General features: G+C 39.5%; 1 protein-coding gene across 2 annotated transcripts in view; it reads right to left on the reverse strand.

The window, feature by feature from the left end:
- Window positions 1-14,154, reverse strand: part of ASAP1 (ArfGAP with SH3 domain, ankyrin repeat and PH domain 1) — a 297,252-nt gene that overhangs the window by 156,204 nt on the left and 126,894 nt on the right. For both annotated transcript variants that reach the window (XM_067531501.1, XM_067531494.1), the window contains exon 4: window positions 13,883-14,028. In XM_067531501.1, the coding sequence (XP_067387602.1) occupies window positions 13,883-14,028 (146 nt within the window). The remainder of the gene's footprint in view (window positions 1-13,882; window positions 14,029-14,154) is intronic.

Genomic DNA, 14,154 nt, shown 5'->3' on the forward strand with positions numbered 1-14,154 from the left:
TTCAGATGACATCAATTCAAGCATTCAGGAATGAATATCTTTACAATGGTCTTGTGTTGTATGTCAGTAAAATGAAATACATACATTTTGGCTTTTCATATCTATACAAAAAGTGTGTCCTCACATCACTAAAAGAATATCATGAACAGCCATAATATCTTCAACTGCAATTGCATCAACTCTCCCCACTAGTTTGGAGGTGGTTCAAAACTTGGAAGGGAGACCACACAGGAGTGTTGCTGGTTATTCAGTAAGTGGGATACCTCAGTCCAAAGCAATAATGGAATTAACGTCTCAATATATTTTCTATGCAACAAAACTGAGGCCCTTACCATTTTCAGTTATTAGAAGACACAAAGACATTTACCCTGTTGTCTTTAACAAATACCATTATGGGTAACTAAATAAATTTGCCTTTATCTGATAGCATTTTTTCAGTTCTACTGTTGAAACAGTTATAAGTCACCAGGACCAGATGGTATCCACCCAAGAGTTCTGAAGGAATTCAAATATGAAATTGCAGAACTATTAACTATGGTATGTAACCTATCATTTAAACCAGCTTCTGCACCAGATGACTGGAGGATAGCTAATGTGATGCCAATTTTTTAAAAAGGCTCCAGAAGTGATTCTGGCAACTACAGGCTGGTAAGCATAACTTCAGTACCAGGCAAATTGACATATAGATGAATACAGTTCATTGGGGAAGAGTCAACATGTTTTTTGCAAAAGGAAACCATGCCTCACCAATCTACTAGAATTCTTTGAGGGGGTCAATAAGCATGTGGACAAAGGTGATCCAGTGGATATAATATACTTAGACAAGGTCCCTCACCAAAGGCTCTGAAGCAAAGTAATCTGTTAATGGGATAAGAGGGAAGGTCCTCTCTCGAATCAGTAACTGGTTAAAAGATAGGAAACAAAGGGTAGGAATAAATGGTCAGTTTTCAGAATGGAGAGAGGTAAATAGTGGTGTCTCCCAAGGGCTGTACAGAGACCAATGCTGATCAACAATTTCATAAATGACCTGGGAAAAGAGGTAAACAATAAGGTGACAAACTTTGCAGATGATACACAACTACTCAAGATAGTTAAGTCCAAAGCTGACTGTGAAGCATTACAAAGGGATCTCACAAAACTGGGTGACTGGACAACAAAATGGCAGATGAAATTCAATGTTGATAAATGCAAAGTAATGCCCATTGGAAAACATAATCCCAACTATACATACAAAAAGGTGGGGTCTAAATTATCTGTTACATTCAGGAAAGGAATCTTGGAATCATTGTGGATAGTTCTCTGAAAACATCCACTTTATATGCAGTGGCAGTCAAAAAAGCTACCAGAATGTTGGGAATCATTAGTAAAGGGATAGATAATAAAACAGATAATGTCATATTGCCTCTTTATAAATCCATGGTATGTCCACATCTTGAATACTTCATGCAGGTCTGGTCACCCCATCTTAAAAAAGACATATTGGAATTGGAAAAGATACAGAAAAGGGCAACTAAAATGATTACGGGTATGGAAAAGCTTCCATATGAGAAAAGTTTAATAAGACTGGGACTTTTCAGATTGGAAAAGAGACAACTAAGGGGGGATATGAAATCATGACTGGTGTGGAGAAAGTAAATAAGGAAGTGTTATTTACTTCTCATAACACAAGAAGTAGGAGTCACCAAATGAAATTAATAAGCAGCAGGTTTGGAAAGAAAAGAAAGTATTTCTTCACACAATGCACAGTCATCCTGTGAAACTCTCTGCCAGAGGATGTTGTGAAGGCCAAGACTATAACAGGGTTCATAAAAGAATTAGATAAGTTCATGGAAGATAGGTCCATCAGTGGCTATTAAGCCTGGATGGGCAAGGATGGAAAACCATGCTCTGAAGTGTCTCTAGCCTCTGTTTGCCAGAAGCTGGGAATGGATGACAAGGGATGATGGATCACTTGATGATTACCTATTCTGTTCATTCCTTCTGAAGCACTTGGCACTGGCCACTGCTGGAAGACAGGAAACTGGGCTAGAGGGACCATTGGTCTGACCAAGTATGGCCATTCTTACGGTCTTATGTTAATTCAATTGAAAAATACATTTTTAGCCTGTATACATAAGGCCTTTCTAACAGAATAAACAGCCATATTAAAACACTAATATTTGAGAAATGAATTAACATTCTCACAGAGTCTTCAAATTTAGAAGAGCACATCATTAAGTTGGGATTGGAGGGAAAACAATTTCTTATTTTAATGGAGTCCTCTTATCATTATCCTTGGGGGAGATCATGTGGAGATCAGAAAATATCTGAGTGTTGTTTATGAATCATAATTAGTAGTTACCAGAGAACTCCCCTTCCATAAATAAAACAAACAAGTATTTTAATCAGTGTCTCTAAGCTCCAGTATACGTAAGGGTAAGCATTTCCTAGCTCCAAGGAAGCATGATGCTAATATGCCACCAAATTCATTGAGGTGTGTCAAAGTTACTACTATAATTTCCCATAAAAACCAGCACACTGAATAGTCTGAACTACACCATCTTCAAATATGAAGATGCATAAAAAGACAACCTAATATACCTGTCAACCAAAATAAAATTAAATCCAAACAGGCATCTCTCTCCTTGAATTATGTCAAAAGATTAATAGCTACTACTAAGGTGAAAACATTAAGAATCCAATCATAAAAACCTTGCACAGAAAAATGTCCATTTAAGTCAGTAATTCTTCGTACCCAATAAGTCTATTTCTGCATCTTAAGTTAACGCTTCTACCATCCTCTACTGTGCAAATGCCTCCTTCACACTCACTACAAAAGAATGTGTTTGGCTGTCAAAGCATTTACTCATGAAGTGTAAATGTTTCCCCACATGCACGGACACCAAAGATTTGGGGGTAACAAAGACAAAAAATTGTCAGGGAAGAGCCCTCACTGTGCCACTTTGCAACACTAAAGTTCCAACTGTTTATGACGTATTATCAAATACACTCAGTACTATTCCTGAATATTTAGCGGTTCTCTGGATTCCATTCCCCACTGTGCCTTTTCTCCAGGAAGTTTCATAAAGGATGAAAAACAAAAAAGGACAGTCAATCTCCCCTTCCCGCACAACGAAGTTTTTAAGTAATACAATAGAAAGATTTCCTAGTCCTCACTTTAAGGGTTTCTAAGAAACTGTACTAACTAGCAGGTGATGTATTTTTGAGATAACATCTCACATGTCAGCTTTACTTTTTAGAGTTTATCATCTTTATAAGGCTGTAAATATATCTATCAAGAACAAGTATTTTTTCAGGTGAGAAATCAATTTCCATATTCGGGAAGAAAAGCTGTGGCTTTTGTGTATTTGTATATAAAAAGCAGAAATTAAGTTATTTGAACATCAGCATTTTTGAGATTCAGGAGTTCAGTTTCCAAGCTTGTGAAACACTGATTTAAGGAGCAATTAAAGTTAATTTTGCACAAACACTGGCATAGGTACGTATTAAAGTGGACTTTTCTGTATTTACCTGAAGTTCCAAGGCACACAGGAGATCAGGACAGGACAGGATAATCATCCATACTTCCTGATATGACCACCCCATGAGCAAGCAATTGTCAAAGTAAGGGAAAACTGAGTTGCTCTGGTGATGCAGGTACACTGCGCCACAGAAACAACGTTTGTGAAAACTTTTGGGGCTGTTGAGAGACGAATGAATGTCTCTATAAAATACAAGTTTTTCAAATTGAGAGCTGCAAACCAGTTGCCTTCATTTAGGAAGAGTATTATGGAGGCTAAGTTGGTCATCCTGAAACTTGAATGTCATAAGAAGATATTTAGATGCCTGAGATCTAGTTTGGGTCTCCCAACTCCATTCTTTTTCAGGATGAGGACAAATCTAGAAAAGAAGCCCTTTCCTCTGTGTTGAGGAGGTACAGGCTCTATCGGCCCTAACTGGATCAGTAAGTCCACCTATTTGAGGATTCTCTCGTGAAAGGGGTCTCTGAAGAAAAATTGAGAGGAAGTATTGTGTCCAGTTTTGGGCCCCCCACTAGAGGAAGGATGTGGACAAATTGGAGAGAGTCCAGTGGAGGGAAACAAAAATGATTAGGGAGCTGGAGCATATGACTTATGAGAAGAGATTGAGGAACCCAGGTTTGTTTAGTCTGCAGAAGAGAAGAATGAGAGGGGATTTGATAGCGGCCTTCAACTACCTGAAGGGGGTTCCAGGGAGGATGGAACTAGGCTGTTTTCAGTGGTGGCAGATGACAGAACAAGGAGCAATGGTTTCAAGTTGCAGTGGAGAAGGTCTAGGTTGGATATTAGGGAAAAAATGTTCACTAGGAGGATAGTGAAGCACTGGAATGGGTTACCTACGGAGGTGGTGGAATCTTCATCCTTAGAGTTTTTTCAGGCCCAACTTGACAAAGCCCTGGTTGGGATGATTTAGTTGGGGTCGGCCTGCCTTGACCAGGGGGTTGGACTAGATGATCTCCTGAGATCCCTTCCAACTATAATCTTCTATGATTCTATGAAGGCTTGTGGGGGAGGGGCGAAAATTCTATTGTTCATCTACGACCCACCTATCTGATGTGATATGCTTCCACATCAGAAAAAAATGGGACAGGCAGCCGCTGAAGGGGATAAGGGTATCTAGAAACATAAAGACTGATTGGCAGCTCTCGAGGGTTCTGTCAAATGGTTGTTTGGCTGGAGGCTGGGACTGAGAAGGGAATGGCAGTGAAGCACTCTGTCTCCTGCAGTATACCTTCTGGGGTGACTTCTGGGTGTCTCAGAGGCCCTTTGATGGTAAAAGGGCTGAGAAGCAGGATGGTTCCTATAACGAGGAAGCTTGGAGTACTTCCTCAAAGCACAGGAGTGTATGTCTCCAAGGAAGAGGTTGCAAGGTAGTTCTTTAGTGAGTAAATAGAGGAGTCACTTCACACAGTTTACAGATTTTTTCCCTCAAAGGAAAGCTCCTCCTCCACCACCTGGACCTCCTTCGGAAGCCCCAAGGAGTGCAGCCATGATGCCCATCTCATGCCAACTGAAGTCCCCAGGGAACAGGAAGCTGTATCTGCTGCGTCCAATGTCGCTTGGAGGGATGATCTGGCAATCAATTTCCCTTTGTCCAGGATGGCCTGGAATTGTGACCTGAGCTCCTCCTGTTAGCAAATTCAAACAATTTGTTATAGTTACAAATCATACCTAGACATCAAAGCCTAATGATTTGCTATGCCAAATTTCAGTCTGGTGGATGAAAAGCTCTACCAAGGAGATCTAGTCTTTTGGTGTCCTGGTCTGAGGGAGTAGATCTAGATTGATGCAGCCAGTGGCATTGCACGACAGCCTGCACCACCAGGGAGTTTGGGCTGGGTTGAGAAAACAAATATTCCATTCACTTCAATGGTACCAAGTACTTTTTCTCTGTCCTTTTCAGGACATGTGGCTGGGATAAGCCAAACTGCTTTAATGGCATTATTGATTGGAAACACAACCTTGCTAGGGTCCGTACTCTGGAGAATATCCAGAAGTTTGCAGGTAGAGTCTTTCACTTGCTCCAGGGATATCTGGAGAACCTCTGTAATCCTCCTCAGAATGACCTGAAATTAGTATAATCACCTGTAGCAATGGTAAGGCTGGTGCCACTGCCTCATCAGATGACGAAGAACTAAGTGCTAAAGGTGCATTAGGTGGTATTGGTTGATCTGAATGGTCCTCCTCCTCATAGCACTCCTGAGGGAGGTGAGGCTTTTTCTTGAGAGGTGACTCTATCTAAACACCCACTCCGAGTCCTTGTAGCCAGCAGGTCTAAAATAAGGGTCCGGAGATCCTCAGTATGGCCAGTGGGTGGGATCATATGAATATGGAGGGGGTGTCCATGGAGTGTGCCATCGGTCCCAGGCCTGGTAAAGTGCCCTGCAGGAGTGCGAACATGTCCAAGAGATTCTGAAACCATTGCTGGGACTCATCTTCTGCTTCGGAATTGTCAGAGCAATTGGTGTCTCAGCACCAATATGAAATATGAATCCTCTGATTCTACCAGTAGCACCAACAGTATTGTCTGTCTTGTGATGCCATAGTGGTGGAAGAGACTGGCGAACAGCACACATATGACAGATGACATACCTGCATCATTCTATGCTATGGTTGGTAGAGGGACCAATAAATAATATGTCATCAGGGTAAGAATCTCTTTGGACACTACCACATCCAATAGTACCAGTGACTCTGGGTCAGTGTAAATCACACAGTTGTCAAGGAAGGTATATGCAGACCTAGTGAATATAGAGCAGGAGGGGATCCTCGCCCTGGGTGGAGCTGAGAATGAAGACTTGGGTCAAACAAGGGAGCATCAATACTGCTAAGTCATTCTTTTTGCAAAGCAGTATTGACAGTGAAGGAGATTGTTCCCTTCTCACCTTGCTGATGCAGGGATTGGTTCTGCCTCTTATGTAGGTGGTTTCGGAGCATTCTTGGCTCTCACTATCAAAAGGATAGATTCACGCACCTCTACCAGGATGTAGAATCTCACCAGATCTCGAGGGCAAGGGAGAGGTGGTCCTTTTCTCTGAGGATTTGTGAGGCAATTTCTCCCACTTCTTATGAGGGTGCTTTCCCTTAGCTTCCTCTCGTCTGTGCTGAGATGAATCAGTGGCCTGCTCTGAGGCTTCGGAGCTGGAGAGCACTGGGGCCAAAGGGGAACTACTCTGTGGCTCCATCCAGAGCATTAGAGAGCCAGAAGGCCTGAGGTCAGACTGGGTCTCATGGAAAGCTCCATCAAGTGTCTACAGAGTTGGAATTCATGAGTCTGTCAGGTTTGAAGAGAAAAAGAATGAGGAATGCATGCAAAGCTTGCGCACACAGGAGGCTTCATCAGACCGTGAGTAGTAGAAAAAAACAGGAAAGGTGGTTGGTCTGGGCCGCCCCTTATGCCCTTGGAGCATGAGAAGGGAAAGGGTATAGGTGAGGACCAATGGACGCTGTTAGTGAAAAATCTTCTGTTCTCAGGAGCATGGAACACATGAGCACCCATGATGAATACTCTGAGGGCTCATCTCTTCAAGAAGAAACCTAGGTTCTACTCCCCGTCTGGCACAGACTTAGACTTACTATGACTCCCTTGAACAGGAGTGAGTTTTCACTGAACGTATTTTAAAATCATATACTAAAATCTTAAGAATAAGAAGAGATTAGAAAACAACAAATTATTCAAGATGACCTAAGCAGACTTTTTATTATGTCCTCAGAAAAAGTGATTTGAAAATACCAAGTACTATAGGCGCTTATAACTACAGTGTACAAAAAAACTTGCTCTTTAGGCTTCTGGTCCTCAAGAAAGCCTTGTATTTAAGTATTTCTTTCCTCCAAATTAAAACAATCACTCTTGCAAAAAAGTTATCATTAAAACAGCATAAACATTCTAATTCAAAGTTTTTATGTTATTAGATTCAGTGTTGGAAACAAGCCACAAGTACCCAGCTTTCATCCACCTACTCCATTGTTGTCAATGCCCTTGGATATGTATATGTTGCATCCTATATAAGTTGCCTGTATTTGCTGTATTATTTCTACCAACTGCATCTGAAGAAGTGGGCTGAAGCCCACAAAAGCTTATGCCTGCTGAAAATAAATTTGTTAGTCTTTAAACTGCTACAGAACTCTCCTTGTTTTTAGTGTTGGAAACAGCAATCCTCATTATCTGGATTTTTTTTTTTTTAAATAAGAAAAGAGAAGTAGCTGACCACAAAAAGTTAACCATAACTTTCACTTTACTGTGTATCATTGCATTTTGCAACTTTGGAAATTATTTTTAAATTTATTATACGAAGGTATAGTTATTCAGAATTGGAGATTGCAAACAACATAATGTTATATATTTGGAAGTGTTCTGCATCTAGGAAACTCTCTGAATATTTAACTTCAATAGAAACAACGCAGATAATTCATGCTAAGCACTCTTATCTGAAAAATTATTCATCTAGTTTGACTTCCTTTGTACCATAACCCATACAATTTCACCCAGTTACTCCTGTATTCAGCTCAATAATATGTGTAACTAAATTAGAAGGATTTCCACATATATTTAAACTAGGGAAAGAAATATAATGCAGGTCTTTTTAATCAGCTCCTTTCTTTCCCCCTATACATCTCTCTTTAATCTTCTATTTAATCTTCTACTCCAAATGCCTTGAAAATAAAATTTCTAATGACTTTTACCTTTATCCTTTGATACTCTTTTTAAATTTTTTTTTAAACCATATTTACCCAATATATAAATTTAATTATTTTAGTTTATTTCCTTGTTTCTGCACCTCCATCAATTATAATAGCAGCACTTCCTAGAGGACAAAATGTGAGCTAACTGCTATAGTAAGATTAGCAGACGGCGCTTATGCCACATTTTTTGTGGCTGCTGTTAATTGTAATGGTGGATTTCTAATTTTTATTGAAATCAGGATTATATTATTTAACAGAAAATATAATTGATACATTTTAGTGCTATTCTATTTGGCAGTGTCCTATGAAAAATAAGTCATAAAATCATAGAATGATAGATTAGAGTTGGAAGGGACCTCAGAAGGTCTTCTAGTCCAACCCCCTGCTTAAAGCAGAACTAACCTCAGCTAATCATCCCAGCCAGGGATTTTGTCAAGCTGCAGCTTAAAAACCCCCTAAAGATGGAGATTCCACCACATCCCTAGGTAACCCATTCCAGTGCTTCACCATCCTCCTAGTGAAAAGTTTTTCCTAATATCCAACCTAGACCTCCTCCACTGCAACTTGAGACCATTGCTCCTTGTTCTGTCATCTACTACCATTGAAAACAGCCTAGCTCCATCCTCCCTGGAACTCCCTTTCAGGTAGTTAAAGGCTGCTATCAAATCCCCCCTCATTCTTCTCTTCTGCAGACTAAACAAGCCTAGTTCCCTCAGCCTCTCCTCATAAGTCTTGTGCTCCAGATCCCTAATCATTTTTGTTGACCTCCACTGGACTCTTTCCAACTTCTCCACATCCTTTTGCTGGTGGGGGACCCAAAACTGGACACAATACTCCAAATGTGGCCTCACCAATGCCGAATAGAGGGGAATAATCACTTCCCGCGACCTGCTGACAATGCTCCTCCTAATGCAGCCCAATATGCTATTAGCCTTCTTGACAACCAGGGCACACTGCTGACTCATATCCAGCTTCTTATCCACTGTAACCTCCAGGTCCTTTTCTGCAGAACTGCTGCCTAGCCTGTTGGTCCCCAGTCTGTAGCTGTGCATGGGATTCTTCCGTCCTAAGTGCAGGACTCTGCACTTGTCCTTGTTGAACCTCATCAGATTTCTTTTGGCCCATCCTCCAATTTGTCTAGGTCACTCTGTATTCTATCCCTAACTTCCAGGGTATCTACCACTCCCCCTAGCTTAGTGTCATCTGCAAACTTGCTGAGGGTGCAATCTACCCCATCCTCCAGATCATTGATGAAGATGTTGAACAAAACTGGCGCCAGCACCGACCCCTGGGGCACTCCGCTTGTGACCGGCTGCCAGCTAGACATCGAGCCATTGATCACTACCCATTGAGCCTGATGATCTAGCCAGCTCTCTATCCATTTTGTCGAAAATACAAGAAAAACCCTGAAGTTCTAAACTGAGAAATATTACATTTAGTTCTATTAATGGAACAGTAATATAAAACTAGCCCCAAAACTAACATATTATCAAAAACAAGAGCTGCTCAGCAAGTCCTGTAGTTCTCATATCTTTGCAAGAAATTGGTAGAGGTTTTGACAAGTATGCATACATTTTACAGACCATAAAATTCGCTACAGGGAAGTATCCTCTAAGTACAAAAGAAAACCTAAGGGTCTAGGAAAACACCTACTTTTACAGAATTGCCAGGTGCCCAGTTTTCAATTGAAAAGTCAGGACAAAAAGGGGACCTGGCAGTGTCCATTCAGATGTACTGACTGGCCACCAAAAGTCCAGTTACCACAGGGCAGACAGAGGTGCTGGGTCATTAACCCGCACCAGCCTCTGCTCAGCTGGGGCCGCCTCCTACCTTCAGGCAGATTCCTTGTCAGGTTGCAGCAGCAGATGTCCCAGACCCGGAGCAGAAGGAGACCAGCTAGGGGAGGGGAGGGAGGTGGAGAGGATCCATCAAGTGATGGGGGCAGGGCCTTCGAGGGAAGAGGTGGGGCAGGAGACGAGGCCTCAGAGGTCCAGTTACCAGCAATTAGAAAGGTGGCAACCCTTTCTGAGATGACTATCTTACTGTATCTGAAAGTTCCCATATTTTTTCCACACAATAAAGGGTTTGGAAGAAAAGAGCAATAACTCAAGTCCTGATAATAAGTGACTGTCTCAAAAAAAGTATATGTATATTTTTATTCCTGGGGCTGTGTAAAGACATTATCAAGATTTTGGGCACTGAACACTAAAATAATTGTTCTGAAAATTTTGTTTTTAGTGTCTGCTGGTTTACAGGGGCCTCTCAAAATTAAGGAAAAATCCAATTATAGAAAGGAAAGAAAGCTAAAAAGAAAACCCTTTGACCAAAAAACCTGCTCGTCTCTGTAGGAATTTTAAGAGCATGTAAATTTACTTGTGGCTGTCTTGAATAGTTCCGCTGTCAATACCAAATAGGGAACAAGAAAAGAGAAAACTTTACATTTCTCTAATGCGGTTATTGATACAACTAGCAGAAGCTGTTTTTTATAACACTTCAGAAAAGATGGAAGCTCTTATGACAGTCTTCTCCAGTATAATGGAGACCTTACATAATATATCCTTTTTATGCAGGTCATTTTCTTTATCTTTTTTCCTAACATATCAATTAAAACAGTAGAATGCTCTGAATAACCTGGAAATATCTGGCTAAACAAGTGTTACCAGACCACAACATCCCACTTTCCTGCCCCCATTGATATTCTGAATTAGTTCTTCAGAGAAAAGATAACACATCTTAATTGCACCTCTCAAGCAGTGTAGTCTTATTACAGATTGGAAAGGCTTTTCCCACCTTATAAAGAAAAATCTTACTTGTGGTCATAGAGATACTGTACCTCAAAACAATTTTGACATTGTTTATATTATATTCATTATGTAAATATCCCACTCTTTAATGTTACTAAATAACACAGTTAAAACTAGTTATATGCTAATAAACATTCCTATTTATCATTTCAAAATTTCCTAACAATCATTCCACTGTGTTATCCATTATTTTTGTATTATGGGATTGGAATTTTACTAAATCATTCATTTATGTACACACTTTCATCTTCTACTACTCTCCAGCTCTTGGAACTAGAAAGTTTAAGGTCAATATTTTGAAAAGCGGCTAGTGATTTTGAATTGCCTTAAAGGGGTGAGCTGTGTAGACAGTGGTTACTCAGAACTTTTTGAAAACCAGACCTTTAAGATGATACAAAAGTTCAAAAAAATGGCACATCCAAAATCACTAGTCACTTCTGAATATTTTGACCAAAGACATCTTAGTCTTTCTTTCTACATAAGTTCTTCAGACCACTTAGAATCCTAGTTGCCCTTTTCTTCAACTTTTCAAGTTAAATATGCCAATGTAAAGGTGATGACCAAAACGAATTTAAATTATTTATACATATATAATATAAAATATAATATAATATAATATAAATTGGTTTTTATTGATGCGTGTTGCTTTGCACTTACCACTAACATTTCAGCTGTACCATTATTTCTCCAGTATCTCCAATCGCCTCATTAGCTAGCATATTTTTCAATATTGCCTTCGATTAGAGAGTTTATGTGGATCATTTTCTGATTCACTGACTCTGGTAGTATTTTTTTTCTGAACATGTTTGAATTTCCTCTAGAAATTATTCCTGCCAAATTTAATTTCTGGTCTCAAATACATTATACATCTTATAATTGGGAACAAATACTCTTTCTTGTGAGGTAGTGTGTGTAGGTTAGAGCAATGGACAGCATAAGAAAATTCCTGGCTTCTATTCCCAACTGCTATTAATTTGTTGTATGACTCTGGGCAAATAATTGAACTTTGCTGTGTCAGTTTCCCAATATATCAGTGAGGAATAATCTCTATCTTCCTACACAGAGCTGTAGTAAAGTTTAATTGATTCTAGCTTTTTCATAGTACTACTATCTTTAAAGTTATGAGTATTATAATAATTTCTCAGTGTTAATTTCCTCCACCATCTTGTCCAACCACAAAGTTTGGAAAGATCCATTTGGCTTTCCTCAGTCCTACTTTGTTCATTTCCTGCCCTTAGTAAAAAAAGTTCTGTTCAGGTTGTGAGGTCAAAATACACAGAATAAGAGATCTTAATACAGATCTCTTTTTAAAATGTCTGCAGTTTCTTTTTTAAAAGCTCCCAATTTCTATCATACAATATAATAATTGGAACAAAAAAGAAACAGCTTTGATATCTTGAAGGTAAAGGATTATGTCTCAAAACTACACTGTATAGAATAGTTTAAGATTTAAATATTTAAAATTAAATAGAATGGTCCTGAGAAAGAGGAGAAATGTTTCCACTAAAACCGTCATGTGAATGGCTCTTTGTCCTGCTAGCTGAAAGCAAAGAGGCATTGCCCCTTTAAAAGCTCCCTTGAAGTAAGGGGGAAAGTTTACAGGGATGGACCGGAAGAGCAGGAAGCAGTTGGAACCAGGTTAAGACAAGGCCTCTGTGTTGCTCTTCCTGCTCACCAGAAGTGGAAAGGGATTTATCCTTGATGCAGCCATGGAAAGGCCCTCTTTACCAGAATTGGGCTGGCAGCAACTATCCACCCATACACATAGTCGAAAATTGAAGTGGATTCCCTTTTGATCTGCTGTAGGCATTATGCTAGTTGCTCCTTTTCTTTGGCGGAGGCGGACTGGGGGGGGGGGGGGGGGCAGAATGGCTGAGGTGGGATATGGGTTCTTTTGCCTTCCCCAGAATAGTTAGGTAGAATAGGGAGGTTAGGTTATCATGTCAAAACTTAATATATAAAACTTGTGGCAGATTTCCAGGGCAGATATTTGGTACAGAAGGGATACTCTTATCAGATTAAATAGATTGGAAAAGGGGGATTTGGGGCTCTGGGCTCCACCCTCCTTTTCCTGGCTCCCTTTAAGGGAGCTGATGAAGAGGGTTTGGAGCTTCTATTTTTGGATCACCAGGGAGCTGAGCCCCTCCTCCCTACACTGCACAATTTGTTGCTGAGTATCCTCAGATATTATAAGTGAACAAAACTGGTCAATTAAATCACATCCATGGCCTCCTGTCTTTCTTCCAGCGTGGATGGACAAATGAGAGATGTTGATTTGCAGAGAAATTATAGATAGGATTCTCGTTTTCTTTGAAGTGAGTGGTTCTCTGCCAAGTACCTATATTTTAAATTGACCTGCTAGCAAAGAAGTGAAAGAAATGGTTTCTCTCTTTTGCAAATTGATTTAGTTCTTGGAATAAGAAAATTTTAACCATTATTATTATTATTATTTTAAACAGCCAGGTTTATAGAATGAAAGTAATTCTGACAGATCTAGCTTTCTAAACAGATTTAGGAATTCTATACAGAGAACTGTAGGAATTACAGAGGATTGTAAAATTCTTCCAGTCACTTGTCAATTGTGTATCAATTCACACTTCTATTTTCTGTCTGACTAGACATTACATAACCAAATACAGTATTTGTAATATGTATCTTCTTTAGGCATATCCTTTTCCAATGGGTTTTTGAAGTGTAACAGTAATTGAGATTATTTCTGTAATACACATACACTGATTTCAGTTTAAAATTAGCTGATCTGTTTACAAGACAACATTCTTATGAATATTTACATAGGTAATGAAATTATCAGGAACATGAAGTTGCTCTACTTTGTTTTGAATCATTTATAAATACAACACATATAAAACTCCTTACCAGGTTTTTCAGTAGCGTTGATAATTCCTTAGTAAGTGTGGAAAATTTTACAAAAGCAGTGCCCAGATCTGGGTTATCCCGACTTAAAAAATTACTTCCGAATTTATCTAATACTTGTGCATAGTTCTCCTCATTTTGAACATGATCTGAAAAGAGAGGTTAAAAATTAGCAAGTTTCTTTCCTATAACTATCTATTTTAAATCTATACTTTAGTACAGAGTATTAATGAAACCAAACTGGTGATTTCACAAACTAGCACCATTGTGTCAAG

This window comes from Emydura macquarii, unplaced genomic scaffold, assembly GCF_026122565.2.
Source record: "Emydura macquarii macquarii isolate MOO-44397 ecotype Brisbane River unplaced genomic scaffold, CSIRO-AGI_Emac_v2 contig_369, whole genome shotgun sequence".
In the NCBI taxonomy this organism is placed as follows: domain Eukaryota; kingdom Metazoa; phylum Chordata; order Testudines; family Chelidae; genus Emydura; species Emydura macquarii.